General features: G+C 45.9%; 1 protein-coding gene across 5 annotated transcripts in view; it reads left to right on the forward strand.

The window, feature by feature from the left end:
• RAD54L2 (RAD54 like 2) overlaps positions 1-15,176 on the forward strand; it is a 69,687-nt gene that overhangs the window by 41,270 nt on the left and 13,241 nt on the right. For all 5 annotated transcript variants that reach the window (XM_065642890.1, XM_065642886.1, XM_065642887.1 and 2 more), the window contains 8 exons: positions 7,239-7,437; positions 8,828-8,967; positions 10,558-10,689; positions 11,215-11,447; positions 11,945-12,127; positions 12,402-12,535; positions 13,552-13,748; positions 14,257-14,599. In XM_065642890.1, the coding sequence (XP_065498962.1) occupies positions 7,239-7,437; positions 8,828-8,967; positions 10,558-10,689; positions 11,215-11,447; positions 11,945-12,127; positions 12,402-12,535; positions 13,552-13,748; positions 14,257-14,599 (1,561 nt within the window). The remainder of the gene's footprint in view (positions 1-7,238; positions 7,438-8,827; positions 8,968-10,557; positions 10,690-11,214; positions 11,448-11,944; positions 12,128-12,401; positions 12,536-13,551; positions 13,749-14,256; positions 14,600-15,176) is intronic.

Here is a 15,176-nt window from a genome sequence, read left to right on the forward strand (position 1 = left end):
GTTTAGGGTGTTATCCTCCTTGCTCCTGCCTTTCACTTCTGCTGCTTTTTGCTCCTGAAGGATTCCTTCAGGCCAGGAAAGGGGTTTTATTCTGCAGCATAACCTTATCAGTAACGGATACACTGAAAGACCTTTGAAGGAACAAAGAAGGGCAGTGCTGCCTTATAATTTATCTTCTAAAGTTTTCCACTGATCGGGGCTTCCTGCCCAAGAAGGATTCTGGAGATGGGTTTGGCTTTTGTGTGTTCCTGGTCTGGCTCTCTCGCTGTGCCCTGGCCTGCAGAGCCTGTGCTGGGGGTGTTTTCTTCAGAGCTCATTTCATGTCTCTCCCCTCCATCCTCTGGCCCTGGAGTGGGGATGGAGCCAGGCTGTCACCAATCTGTAGATTTCACATAGGCGTCTTGAGCCTGCAGCGACTGATCACTTCACAGATACCTAGAGAAATGAAAAATGTGTTACTCAGGCTTCAAGCAGCACTGTTTGTTACACCAATATGACAGTCTCTGTGTTTGGTTATGGTGACAAGAACGAACAACAGACCTGAGGTGGTTAATTCCCAGATAGATCAGTGACAGGAATGAAGATGTCCGAGCTGATGTACGTGTGGTTTGACAGGTGAGGGAAGCCTCCCCTGGTAGCAGACAAGCGTTGGGGCTGGGCAGGCTCCACCAGAGAGATGCCTTTGTGTCTCACAGTGCCGTGGCTGTGACTCAGCAGGACACCAGCCACTGGAGCCTGGGCGAGGGTGATGGTAGAAATCAGTCATTCCTCTGATCAGTGGGCTGCGTTTTGTTAGAGTCGAGCGGGGCCAGCATGCAGAGAGGGGCTGGGAGCTGCAGGTCCCGCTGCCCGAGGCGTATGGCATGGCTGCCCTCTTGGCCGGGTATGCCTGACCTGGGAGCTCCCCACAGCTGTGGCCCTGGCCAGGAGAGGACATCCATGAGGGGCACCCCGACGCACACAGGAATAACCCTGTGCACACAAGAAACCACTGATGTAGAGAAAAGGCCGATCCTGGCCGGGCGCTGTCTCTCGTGTTGCTGGTGAGGGCCGAGAGGTGCCGGCGCTGGGTCCCGGCGTGCTGGCGGGGAGCATGGCCAAGCGGGTGCTGCGGCGAGGGGGGGCGAGTGTGCCGGTTGTATAATCCTTACATAATTAGGGCTTTGTAAGGCAGTTGTGGCTGGGAGGAGCCTCCTGCTGCCAAGGACTGAGCCCGATTATTTTCCGAGAACAAAGTCTTGTTACTAATTAGCTGCCCTGATAGCGGCTGCAGGGGGTGGCCACAGCCTCGAGTCCCTGGAGGCGCTGCGTCCCCCTCTGTGTCCCTGTAAGGTGGCTTTCCCAGTGCTTTGGGAGGAAGGATCTGGGCATTGATGTGTGTCAAGTGGTGGGGAGGGGGTTTGTGGCTCTCCTGGGTGTTGCAGCAGTCACGGCCTGGAGGAAGGGAGTCTGAGCTTCCCCCTTGTTTCACCTGCACCGTCCTTGAGGGGTTTCACAAGGACTTTCCTGCCTTCAGCCTTGGGGTGCTCAGGTGTGTTGTAATGCTGCCTCTGTGAGAGAGTCCTCTGTGCAGACACCTCTCCTCCCTTCTTGCATGGCATCTGTGGGACAACTGCACCAGTTGCATACAGAGAAAGAATATTCTGAAAATATTGTATTTCTTTTCCGCTTCAGCTGAATACAGGATGAGCCGGAGCACTCTGGCCATTGCCAACCTCTGAGATAGTTGCTGTGCCACAGCTAGAGAACTGCTGTTCTTCAGGTGTCAAGTACAGTTAACTCTGTCATAACCTATACACCTCTCCAGGGCCCAGCGCACTGGGAAAACATCACCCCAGGGAGCATCTTCCAGCCTGTCACTGCCTTTGCAGTTGGGCTTGCTTTGCAGAGTTGCTTCTCTTGCCGTGGGCACAGTTGTAGTTCAGTGTGTCAGTGACAGCGAGTGTTGCAGCTGCAGCTGTACAATTAGTCTGTCTTGTGCCATCCCTCAGTGCTCCTCCCATCCTTGCTTTGACAGCTCAGTACCGGCTGTAGTAGTACTAGCTAGTACTAGCTAGTCTCTGACAGGCTGTTGCCCACAAACTGCATGGAAGCTCCCGATTCCCTGCAGTCAGATTTAACTGCTCCTTGCTCTTTGTGCAAGACAAAAGAGAGCTCCCAAAGCAAGAACTGACTCCTCACTGCTCTGCATGCAACTGCCTTCCTCACCAAGCATGCACATCCCTGTCCTTAGGCTAGGAAGCAATGCCCAAAGACCCAGCAAAATACTACTATTCATTCTGTAGTGAAGTGATTTGAGAAGTAAACAAGTGTCTGTTTTTCAGTGGTATGCCTTCCCTGGAGTCATTGGAGTTGTGCTTGCAGAGAAGTTGGCCTCCCAGGAGGAGGTTAAACTTCCAACAGGCTGTGTTAGCCAGGTAGTAACTGAGGAGTCAAGGACGTAATCATCTTACATGATGTTTTGTCTACTGAGGGGCCTCTTGCACCTTCTTGTATGTGCAACAGCCTCAGCTAGGGAACCCTCAGGTCTTATCCTGAGTGCCAATTTCTGTACTACTAGGAGTGCTAGCCTGTTGCTGGAACTATGGATGTTTACTTGTCTGTGCACAGATACTTGAACTTACTGAAGTTTGCCTTGGAGCATGGAGGTTGGATGCAGCTATAACATGGTTTCTCACACACCCCAGGGTCAGGAGAAGGCTGTGTTAGTTACAGAAGTTGCACACCCCAAAAAGTGTCCCTGCTGCTTCATGACACTTTGCAGCAACCTGAGCCCTTTTGGAGAGCAGGCCGTATGTGTTGAGAGCAATTCACTGCTGAGTCAAATATGCTAGAGAATATTCTCCAGGCTGCATCCTGCGCTGCTTTATGGGAAGTTTGAGAGTATTCTGCAAGAAGGAGGTGATGAGGTGAGTTTTATAAGCTTGGTGCAATAGGAAGTACCCCACTGTGGAAGAAATCTTTGGCTGTTATGCATCATGAGTCACACCTGTGTGCACTGTTCAGGGGCAGCTCTGGCAGTTGTGACACAGGGAGCATCTGAAGCAGAGTTATACAGAGCAGTCATGACATTTTTTCCTTACAGAGACTTCTAAACTGTAATACACGAGTGTTGATCGAGAAGCCAAACACCTCCCCCTGCTTGTTATGTACAGCTGGGGGCGGTGGTTGCTGCAGCTTAGTGAGCAAAGAGAACTGTCCCCCCTGTCTGCAGCACAAGCCAGAGCCATGCTGTAATCACATCTATTGGGTTTGGAGAGTGCAGGCACATTTTAAACCTCTGAAGTGCATGAGAAAGCATAGTCATGCCCCTCTTGGTGTTGAGGGTACCTTGCAGGACAGAGTGCCTGAGTGTACTTACATCCTTGTCGGTAACCAGGACTGACCCATGTTTGTCTTCTTCTGAAGGACTTGAGCCTGCTCTCTCACCCAGCCGTGCTTGTGCATATGTGGCTGATCTCGCTGTGCAAGGCTGTGCTGGGTTGTCACCCACGGGCTGGTGGCAGTGCTTTTCTCACTGAGGCAATGTGGATAACTGCTCAGGTCTTCCTAGAGTGCACAAACACATCAAGCATGATCAGGCAATTGTCAACTGCAAACATGGTTGGTGAATTTTTGTGTTGTGTAAAAATCTGCTTGTATAGCCATGCCCGAGTAATGTGTTGAGCTCCTGTTACTAAACCATAATTGTGTTTCTGTTGTAGATGTACGCTTGGCAGAATTGGGGCAGGAATTATTCCATTGATTACCTGATGGGACCTGTTCAGCAAGGCTGTTCCCACACTCTCTCTAACCCAAAGACCAAACCTGTTGTACAAAACAGTTTTGTGTGTGTGTAGTTATTGCTTCTTAATGCGTTTCTGTCCCAGTGTGGGTCCCAGTTACACAGCTTGGAGCTCGCCATGCTGGAGCGCAGCCACATGGCTGCAGCGGGAAGCCTTGCTTTTCATATGCCATGAGATTTGGCTGTGTACACAATCAGAAGTTCAATACAAAACAGCAACAAAACAATTCCTACTAGTAACTGCCAGGTCTTGTCACAGGTGTGGTGGGAGCTGTTGCATGGTTGGATGGGAGTTACTTGTGATTTTATCATTGTGTTAGTTAAGCTTTGTGAAAAGCAGCTTTATTCGTGTTAGTGGCAAGGAGGGTGTGCTGGTTTTGGCTGGGTTAGTTTTCTTCACAGTAGCTAGTATGTAGCTATGTTCTGGACTTGTGCTGGAAGCAGTGTTGATAACACAGGGATGTTTTAGTTACTGCTGAGCAGGGCTTACACAGAATCAAGGCCCTTTCTGCTCTTCACCCCACCCCACCAGTGAGTGGGCTGGGGGGGCACAAGGAGTTGGGAGGGGACATAGCTGGGACAGCTGATCCCAACTGACCCAAGGGATATTCCATACCATATGACATCCTACTTGGTGTATAAAGCTGGGGGAAGAAGGAGGAAAGGGGGAATGTTTGGAGTGATGGTGTTTGTCTTCCAAAGTAACCATCACGTGTGACGGAGCCCTGCGTTCCTGGGGATGGCTGAACACCCACCTGCCCATGGGAAGTGGTGAATGAATCCCTTGTTTTACTTTGTTTGTGTGTGTGGCTTTTGTTTTACCTATTAAACTGCCTTTATCTCAACCCAGGAGTTTTCTCACTTGTATTCTTCTGACTCTCTCTCATGCCACTGGAGGGACTGAGCGGCTGCATGGGGCTGAGTTGCCGGATGGAGTTAAACCGGGACAGATGGGACCAGCCTTGGGAAGCCGGCTGTCCTCTGAATCCCACCGTGACTGAGTCAGTGAGTTGTCTGGTAATGTTGCTAGTGCAGAAGAGATCTCAGTATCTAGATGCATAAGTGTCAAGAATGTGGGCTGAGGCACAGATTGTGTTCCTCACCTCAGAACTTGTATTGGCAGGACAAACACCAGCCTGGGCAGACATGGCTGTGGTGGATGAGGGCCTGTGCTCAGTACAGGGCCAAATTTATAATCAGATTTTAGCTTTCAGGCTCCTGTTCAGGTGAGTATTATCTTTAAAAAAAATACCATCTGATACAGCTGTTTTTATGTTTCAGCAGATCTTGTATTACACATGATTAAGAGGAAAGAAAAGGTAAAATGCAGAGGTAGAATGAGTATCCAAAGGGATTGCACAACAAATACGGAAACATACAGAGGAGACATGTAGTGGCCTTACCTTTGGATTTTGCTAGCATCACTGTTGTCCTAAAGGAACCTTTCCTGGCACAATGCGGTGGCAGAGTTGCTGCTGGAGGAGATGACATGGGTGATTGCTGGGCTGAGAAGTGCTTCCTCTTCCAAACAAGCATGACTTTGTGCTCTCTGGTGCCTTGTCAAGGTCTCCTGGGCCTCGGGCGATATGGCAGCAGTGTAACTATGACAGTGTTTGTCTCCGGGATAGTCACTGGTTTAATGACTCATCACAGAGAATGTGATCACATGTGCAGCCTCCGTGCTTCCCTTTGCCCTGTTTCACCCAATCTTTTGATTTAGTTACATAACCAGGAGTCGCAAGGGGTGGGGGGAAGGAAGCAGCGCTGAAGAATTGCAGGTAGTGTGACCAAGATGTATCTGTGGCTCAAATAACAGAGCTGTTGTCTGGGAAGCCTGGGGTACTGGGTTTATTCTCAGAGTGGTTCTCTGTCCGCAAGTGAATGTGATGTGGGATGTCTGAGGCTGTAAGGTGGAGGAGGCATGGTGGGAAGACGAGGCTCCAAAACCTTGACTGTGGTAGAGCTACCATGATTGCAGCAGCAAATCTGTTTGCCTTTATCTTTGCATGCAGCATAACTTCCCTGCATTCATCATGAGCTCTGTTTCATCACTTAAGTTGTGGATACTTGTTTCTTTCTAGTATGAGTAAGACGTGCTGAGACTGATGTTCACAGAAGTTTGAGCTGCTCTGCTGGTATTGCCTCGTGGTGGGGTGAGCCCTGAGGTCCTAAACGGATTCTGACACAAACTTTGAGCAAATACTGGTGCAGGTCTGGTGGGATGTCTGGAGATGAAACTTGCAAACTTTGTGGTTTTGACAAAGGTGTGAATCTAGTTCTTGTCATCTCAATTTTAAGAGGTGACATTGGTGGTAAGGTTAATTTAATAGACATATTAACGTGGCAGCTGAAGAGATGCCTGTACTGAAGCATCCTTCATTTAAGCTCCCAGCTTTCTGAGAAGGGATGTTCTTTGTCTCCAGATCCCATGGAGTCACAATGTGATGCTTGTTGGTTCTGTATTACTTCATCTGCTGCATTCTTCTGAGCTGATGTCTTCTTTTCTTCAAAGTTCTAAGTGTCATTTTAGTTCAGTCATTAGCTCAGATACACACTATAAGCAAGAAAGCTGATTGTGAGATGAGGGTATCTTTTTGCCTGACACAAGGGGACAGGATGCTTCAAAGAAGCTATTACAAGGCTTGTCAGAAACAGTTTATTTCAAGGGAAGCTTTTGAACAGAAACATTTCCTTTCTGTGCTCTACAAGCATTAGCTTGGTCACTGGCAGCCTGTTGAAGAGCAAAATGTCACATAGAACAAGTTGTCATTTCATATAGTGCCTTAAGACTGAAGTCAGCCACTAATGGAAATCTGAAAATAGGATAATGCAGAGAAAAAGAAATGCATGTGATTTATAATGTGGAAAGAGTATTGCCACTTACTTTTTGTTTTCAGAAAAGCTTGCCAGAAGTTACCACTCAAATCATGAGAGTGGAGCCTGGTGATAAAACCACTGAGCTGCCTGCTAAGCCATGGCCCAGTGTTGGAACCAGATAACCTCTTGCATGGTATGTTCTGCTAACTGGGAAGGTGGTTGTACAGGTGTCATATAAACGGAAATTTCTGCCCTACTTGAATGCTGTGAATCAAAGAAAAAAGAGATTTGAGTTCCTCGTTTTTATCAGAGCTCATCAGGCCTCTGTAGGAAACCAGGCCCTGAGGGGCAGCAGGCGTTCTATGTGGACTGAAGTAATTTTGCTTTGTTTTCTTGGCAGGACACTTTTGGACTGTATTGGTGGTGTTAGCCTTGGCTTTCTCTGGGAACAGACCCTTCACTGTAAAACTTCTTAACTCTCTTTGAGTGGCACTGTTTTGACACTTGAAGAAACATGCTTGTAAACAAGTGAAACTCAGAACTGTTGGTTCCCGTTCAGCTCAAATCCTAATGAGTGCTCATGTAAAAGCTAGCTGCCAGCTGTTGTCCTCACATCATTACCTCCTTGTCTTTTCAGACCAACCCCAGGAAGCAGTGTTCAGCGGTGACCATGTGGAACACACGGAGGATGGAGAATGGCAGCGCTCTACTTCAACTACCTCATCTCAGAGTGAGCGGGCAGAGCGACTCTTGCAGAACCAGCACAAGAGCCTGGCCTCTGAGGACACCAAAAAGAAGAGGGCTCAGAAACCGTCTCACATGCGGAGGAACATAAGGTAAGCAGCAGCAGGATGGAAGGAGCGAGGGTCCTATATAGCCTTTTCGGTAAAAACAGAATCTCTGGACTTTGCTTCTGAGCTACATTTTGCCACTGCTGGCAAACCAGATGGCTTTTCTTTTCCAAAAACCTTAGGATTTCACCAGTGGGAGTAATATGTTCTCAGACTGGAGTGCTGCATGTGGGTGCAGAGTTCTTTGGTATTTCAGAAGAGCGAATATTTGGTTATGGAATTCATTGCAAAAATTGTGTCCTTGCTGCTGGCTTTAGGACATGTAATTGAAAAACGGCACAACCATTAAGTAAATATCCAGTTTCAGATACCTGCTGATGAGGATCCTATTGCAAACACCCTCTACTATCCTCAGTACTTGTTGGCAGGAATGCTGGTGCTGTGACTGGTGACTGAAATGTTGGAAACCGGTGTCACCTGAATTTTATAAAGCAGTAATTGTTTGATTGTGCAAGTCACTGCATTTATTCTGGGACAGGTTGTGAGGTGGTAATTCACTATGAAATTTTGTTCAAGGGGATCTAAAACACTCACAGGAGCTCCTGTGGCAGCAAGTGACTCTCTGGCCCTGTATGTGATGTGCTGGTGGTCTTTACTTCATGTTTAAGCCTGTGCAGATTGATTTTTCTTAAAGCTGAAGGAATGTGCATTCGGTAGGCCTTGGAAATGGAGGCTTCATTAGGATGGAGGAGATGTCCCTGCAATGTGGGGTTGGGTAATTTTAAAGGCTGGTTTGAGGGAACAGGATTTGACCCTTGCTTGTACTGAACCTCTCATGTGGCAGAAGAGCCTTCATTTCTAGGGTTGGACATGTAAAACTGAAGTGGGGGAACAGCAACTTTTGGAAGTAATGAAAATTACCTGTAAAAGTAAGGTACTTTGAGAACATCCTTTGAAACAATTGTTAAAGCCTTTAGAAGTCCTAGTTCCTGAAAACTCTACTTCAGAGTAGAATCAGGGTGATGACTTTTAGGGGGGAGTACCTCTCATATCTCCTTTGCATGACTTCGTGCATTTTCTGTTTGTAAACTGCATAGCAATAAATAACATCCTTTCAGATAGAAGAGCTAGTCTATGATAACCTAGCTTAAGCTTACCCACTCACATTTTTCTTCCTTTCATTATTTTGCTTCTGTCAAACTTTTGGTTTTTACTTGAGTAATAGTAGTGTTACCTGTAGTTGGAAAGCAGAGTCTTGAAATAGCTGTAGAATTTGTCTATAGCTTTTGGCAATTATGTTCCTAGTCTGTGTAGCTGACAGACTACCTGGAGCTTGTCAGTCATCTTTTGAGTCAACTGTATAGCTGTTCAGGTTTTTGGAAGAAATTGTTTGACTGTAACCAAATCATATTTCTCTCTTTGCTCCTGTGTCCAGAAAGCTGTTGCGTGAGGACCAACTGGAAGCTGTGACAAAAGCAGCCCAGCAGGAAGAGTTGGAGAGAAGGAAACGGCTAGAGCAGCAGCGGAAGGATTATCCAGCTACTATCCCAGCTGTACCCCTGGAGTTTCTTCCTGGTAAGCAGAGGGAGATGCCACCCAAAGCAAGATGTTTAAGGATAGAAGCTGAATGAGGAAGGTACTGCCATGCTTGTGCATGATAGGACAAGGGGTAATGATTTTAAACTAAAAGAAGGTAAATTCAGACTAGATATAAGAAAGAAACTTTGTACGATGAGTGTGATGAAACCCTGGCCCAGGTTGCCCGGAGAGGTGGTGGATGCCCCATCCCTGGAGACATCCCAGACCAGGCTGGACAGGGCTTCGAGCACGGGGGGTTAGACTAGGTGAGCTTTAAAGGTCCTTTCCAACCCAAACGGTTCTATGATTCTGAGCTGCACGTGGACTTTCAAGTGTGAACTCCTGAAAAAACAGTTTCAAACCTCTTCTTGGTTCAGTGTAGTCAGTTCCACTTCTGAGCTAGTTCTAAATCAAGATGCTGCATGGTGAAAGGTGCCCAGTAACTTTTGTTGAAGATACTTTGACAAGTTAATTGTGTTTAAGTGGGATGCTGGAACAGGTCTCATGTCTTTCCAACTGGTACGGAAGCTTAAACAAACAGACTTGACAGAGATGTCATATCCTTGGTCCAGATCATATCTGAACTGTGAATGGTCTGGTAACGCGAGGGTCTGGTAGTAGGGACAGTGGAACAATAGACTGGGTGTACGTATGTTCATGATGTTAGACTGGGTGCACATATGTTCATGATGTAACCTCGTCCTTTCTTGCACGTTTCAACAAGCAGTGAAACATCAGGCAGTATAAATGATTGTGTCTTCTGGGCAATATGTCATCTTGCATTGTCTTCTAACCTGGATGGTTTCGGGGATCTAGTTGATAGCGCAGCCTCTCAGAGTGGTGTAAAGGGCAGAGAAGTGCAGCTGGAAGCTGTGTCAGGGGTACGGAGTTCTTGAGTTGACTTTGCCTCTTGACAAAATGTCTATTCACCCTTAAGTGCAAGTGTTCAAAACATTTTTACATGGGGGAGAAAGGAATAAAAGCTGCTTAAAATACTTATAACTGCTGCAGAGTAGGTTGCAGCCCCAGAAGAACATTGTTGCTTGCTGACTCGCTGCAGTGGTGCTTATTTGGCCCTGTTGAGTTAGCCTCTCTCTCCACATGGCAATACTTAAACATGCAAACAAATGGTCTTGATCGACAAAGATTGTTTATGATATGTGGGATGTAATTATTACAGTGTCCCTACTAACAAAGGGCAGTTATCCTCCCTTCAGCAGCTGATACTTTGTCTGCTGGATGAAAAACAGCTTTTACTACTGAAACCTCCCCCCAAAAAAAGAATTAATAAAAAAAAAAGGGGGAGGACTTTACGATGTTGCATGGTCACTGTGCCCCAGCCAGGGCATGCAATAGAGAGGGTGCCATCAGCAATGGGCTATTGTTTTGGCATATTGAGAAAGGAGAAGATTGTGACCCAGGAAGCTGAGTCACAGCAGTACTGTAGACAGTGAGAGTCTGTTATGGAAAATTCCAGGGCTAAGTTATTGTAGCAAAAGTAGAAGGAATTACCGTCTGGTTTCTGAGCAATTTTGTCTCCTTCCCCATTATTATGAATTACTTACTGTTTGTAATTTATGTTTGTAGAGGACATTGTTTTCAGAACAGCAGAGGCTGCCCAGCTCCCCCCGCAGGTCCTGGCTGAGGAAGTGATCTGTCTGGATAGTACCAGCAGTGGCAGCGAGGATGATGCTAAAGGAAAAAATAGCATTAAAGATGGTAGGTGACCAGTTGCCTCAGCCTGTTTATTTAGCCACAAGCCTCCTGTTTTCACCTGATCAAATGCTCTGGTAGTGAATAACTTCAGATTTCTGTAGGCCTATTGGTTTCCAAATATATGGCCTGTTCTGGCCTTTGAGTCCTAAACTGACACTTATAACCTGGCCTATCAGGCACTCTTGTAAACTTGTGTTTATTTCTGTTTTATAAATGCACTTAATTTTGCTCAGTGCTCTGCTGAAGAATACTTACATGAGGTGCGGCATCATCTGCTGTGTATAAAATGAGCATCTAAGTATTTAGATCTGCAACTGAAAGTGGGTTTTGTGTCCCTTGTCCCAAATGGTTCTAACCTGACTTCTTTATACCACTCCGGTAGAGTACTCCTGCCTGATTTTCTTGGTGGTCCTTAGGCATTGTATCAACAGATAAAACATGTGTCTAGGTTTGGGAATTAGGAGGGCATATGGAGGAGAATGTAAAACACTTACAGAAACTCTCATGTTCTGTTTTGCAACTTTACAGAAGTGATTGAGCTGAGTTCAGGAGAGGATGATGCCCTCCAAATTGTGGACAGTAGTGACTCTGGCAATGAAGGGGAGGAGGATGGCAGTGAAGAGAGCAGTGGCTCTCACGTGAATGATGCCTTAAATCAGTCAGATGCTCTGGGGCAAGTCATTGTCAACATTAATCATCCACCAAATGAGGAGGACATTTTCCTGGCTCCCCAACTTGCACATGCAGTAAAACCTCATCAGGTAGGCTTTATTAGCCTTGAAAATGGGATGCATTCAGGCAAGCCTACCTTGTAATCTCACTAGAACTTCTTTGGTGAGCTCTATGGCCACTCTGATTGTGGTGGTGGCTGTTGTGGACAGTCAAAAGATAAGGACAAAGTAAAGGAAGGCCAGAGCTATGTATAACTGGCTATTGTTATTGTCAGACCTTTGTGTTTTTACATGAATATCTTAAAAATAAAATTATATTTATCAACAAAATAAAAACCCCAAATTCAGATTCTCTGGCTACAAATGAATTTTGATTTTATTGTTATATTCTCAGGAAATTTTATGAGTATCTAAAAAATATTGATTTTCTGAGCCTTCCCTAGATTAGTGTGCTGTAGTGAATGGAAACATCTGTTTTATATTTTCATGGTTTAGGCAATCTTAATGTACTTGCCACTCTGTAAATACATACCCATCTTGGTTTTTTTCTCCCACTGTTCTAATACCTTTTCTACTTTTCTGTCTAGATTGGTGGGATCCGATTCTTGTATGACAACTTGGTCGAGTCCTTGGAGAGATTTAAAACCAGCAGTGGGTTTGGGTGTATTTTAGCACATAGCATGGGCCTGGGCAAGACCATACAGGTCATCTCTTTCTTGGATGTACTTTTTCGGCACACGGAAGCAAAGACTGTTCTTGCCATCGTACCTGTAAGTAGCCACATCAAGGGTTGGCTGAGGGGCTGCCTGCACAACTTCTTTCTTTGCATAGAGAAGATTGATTAGTGTCCTGTCTTATGTGAAGCTCTATCATACCTTTGCTGTTCTTCTCCTGCCTTCATTCCCTGTGTCCCTGAGTTTGCATGCTGTGGTCTGTTCCATCTGTCTGGGCACAGCTGGGTGTCATTCCCTATTCTCATTTTTGCTCTTAAAATCCCAAGTGACTCAATTGGGTTTTTAATCCTTCCATGGCTAACTTTTTCAGGTGAATACTCTCCAAAACTGGCTAGCAGAATTCAACATGTGGCTCCCAGCACCTGAAAACCTTCCTGCTGATTACAACTCCAAAGAGGTCCAGCCCCGCACCTTCAAAGTCCATATCCTGAATGATGAACACAAGTAGGTTTCAGTAAAAGCCCTTGAGCCCTTTTGAGCTCTTAGGCTGCATCTCATGGAACTGTTATCAGAATTGCTGTTGCAGACTGTTTAGTTTGGGCTGATTCTGTGCCCTCGACTCCCAGATCTTTCCCCCTCTGCATTTGTTGTGGGTGGTTTTCTTTTCTGAGATTTTTCACATGTTTAGTGATTCCTCTACCCAGTGCTGTAACTTTCTGTGAATTGTGTTGTCCTTGAGGGTTTCTGGCAAGTTATACAAAGCCTCCTTGTACAGAAAGGAGAAATCGATGATTGCAGTTACAGCCTGGTGGGGAGTGTATTCTTGGCTTGTGGATCTCTGCTTCTTTCTGAGTCATTTTTTCTTGCCTGGATCAGGACAGTGAAGAGATCCTAGGGAACTCTCAGTTCATCAGCTATTTTTATACCCTTATCTGTTGAGGTCTTCACCTTCTGGGTAGAATGTAATTCAAATCTGCTGATGCCATGTGTTTACTGTTGGATGGGATCTGATGTGCTCCGGCAGGAATGAGTGCAGACAGTGTCTTGATCTGCACAAAAAATTCTGAAGAGGCTAGCAGGGAAGGAATAACTGAAGAACAGTAGCATTGGAAGAGACAATACCAAGAGAGAAACAATTAGATAATGACAACCATGTACAATAGCAGCTTGTTCTGAAAATGTTTTTTGTAGATGCAGCCTCCTCAACAGCCCTTTAAAAAGGGTGCTCTCAAGTTTGTTATACTTTTGTACATGACAAACTTCTACAGCTCAGTTCCTGTAAGAATTTGTCATTCTCAACCCTGCTACTTGTGGCACATAAAAGGCTTTTTTTCTTTTCCTCTGCCAGATTGTCTCCTAAAGAAAATTCATTGTATTCTTCTGTCTGGTTTGATGTGAGAAAGTGCTTTAATTAATTGAACTGGTCTTTTTTCTCATCAGACTCCTATCCAGTGGTTCAAACTGAAACTGGAGAGGAAGCTTATAGGTTGTTTGGTTGATTTGGTTTGCTTGTTTTGCAGGACAACAGCTGCACGTGCGAAGGTGGTGAACGACTGGGTGATAGAAGGTGGTGTACTGCTGATGGGATACGAGATGTACCGTCTCCTCTCACTGAAGAAGTCTTTTGCCACTGGTAGGAAGAAGAAAACAAAAAAACAAGCTGGCCCTGTCATTATTGACTTGGATGAGGAAGACCGGCAGCAAGAGCTTCTGAAAGGTGAGAGGCCAGGCCTTGAGAGAGAGAATGTGATCCCGTTGTCCGGCTGGCTGTCAACTCTGGCGGCACAGAGAGACAACCAATAACTTGCTTTTAGCATCCCTGACGTGATCAAACTTTGGACAGGATTATGCCTTTGGAGACAGAAGGTGGTTGAGCTTTGGTCGAGTCTTTCATTTCTTGCAATAGCTGCAAGTAAGCATGGAAGTCTGTACTCCGAACATGGGGATTTGTCTGTGTGAGATTTGCCAGTCTGAGCTGATGCAGGACAACCAACTTGATGCAATGCAGGTCATTGAGCGAAATCAAGGGACAGTCATGTTTGGTCATCACCACATTATGCTAAATTGGAGCTAGCGTCTAGTCACATTTTATTTCCTGAATCAGCCTTGAATACTACTTTTTTGTCTTTCAGAGCTACCCCTGTTTTTGTGAATTTGGTGACCATATAAACCCAGAACTTTGCCTTATTCATCTCTAACTAACACTTAATGTTCCTTGTCCTCAGGGATTGAGAAAGCTTTGTCTCGCCCTGGCCCAGATGTGGTTATTTGTGATGAGGGACATCGGATAAAGAACTGCCATGCCAGCACTTCGCAGGCCCTGAAGAACATCCGCTCCCGCCGGCGGGTGGTGCTGACTGGCTACCCACTCCAGAACAACCTCATTGAGTATTGGTGCATGGTAGACTTTGTCCGACCTGACTTTCTAGGCTCACGGCAGGAATTCAGCAACATGTTTGAGCGCCCTATCCTGAACGGGCAGTGTATTGACAGCACCCCTCAAGATGTCCGTCTCATGAGGTATCGCAGTCATGTCCTGCATAGTCTGCTGGAAGGCTTTGTGCAGCGGTGAGTCCACAGGAGTTCTCAACGGTGTACTCCATGCAGACAGCTCCTTCATCCCATATTAGCCTGCTTGTTTGCTGAGTTTATGCAGTTCAGCTAATCATGCTGCTTTATAGAGTCATTGAATCATTTAGTTGGAGAAGACCCTTAAGATCATTGAGTCTGACTGTTAACCTGGCACTGCCAAGTCCACCTCTAAACCATGTCCCTAAGAATGTCATCTATATGTCTTTTAAACCCCTCCAGGGATGGTGACTCTACCACTTCCCTGAGCGGCCTGTTCCAATGCCTGACAACCCTTACAGTGAGGAAATTTTTCCTAATATCCAATCTAAACCTCCCCTGGTGCAACTTGAGGCCATTTCTTCTCATCTATCATTTGTCACTTGGGAGAAGAGACCAACTCCCACCTCACTACAACATCCTTTCAGGTAGTCGCAGAGAATTATAAGGTCTCCACCACTCTGGAAACAAATCCACTTTGTTTCTCAGATAAAGGTTCTAAGATGCTGGACTGGTGATTTGAATGGAGTGTCTTAGTCATTGGCAAAGCTAAAAAGAGACCTTAGGTCTTATTTCT

This window comes from Caloenas nicobarica, chromosome 11 (assembly GCF_036013445.1).
Source record: "Caloenas nicobarica isolate bCalNic1 chromosome 11, bCalNic1.hap1, whole genome shotgun sequence".
Lineage (NCBI taxonomy): Eukaryota > Metazoa > Chordata > Aves > Columbiformes > Columbidae > Caloenas > Caloenas nicobarica.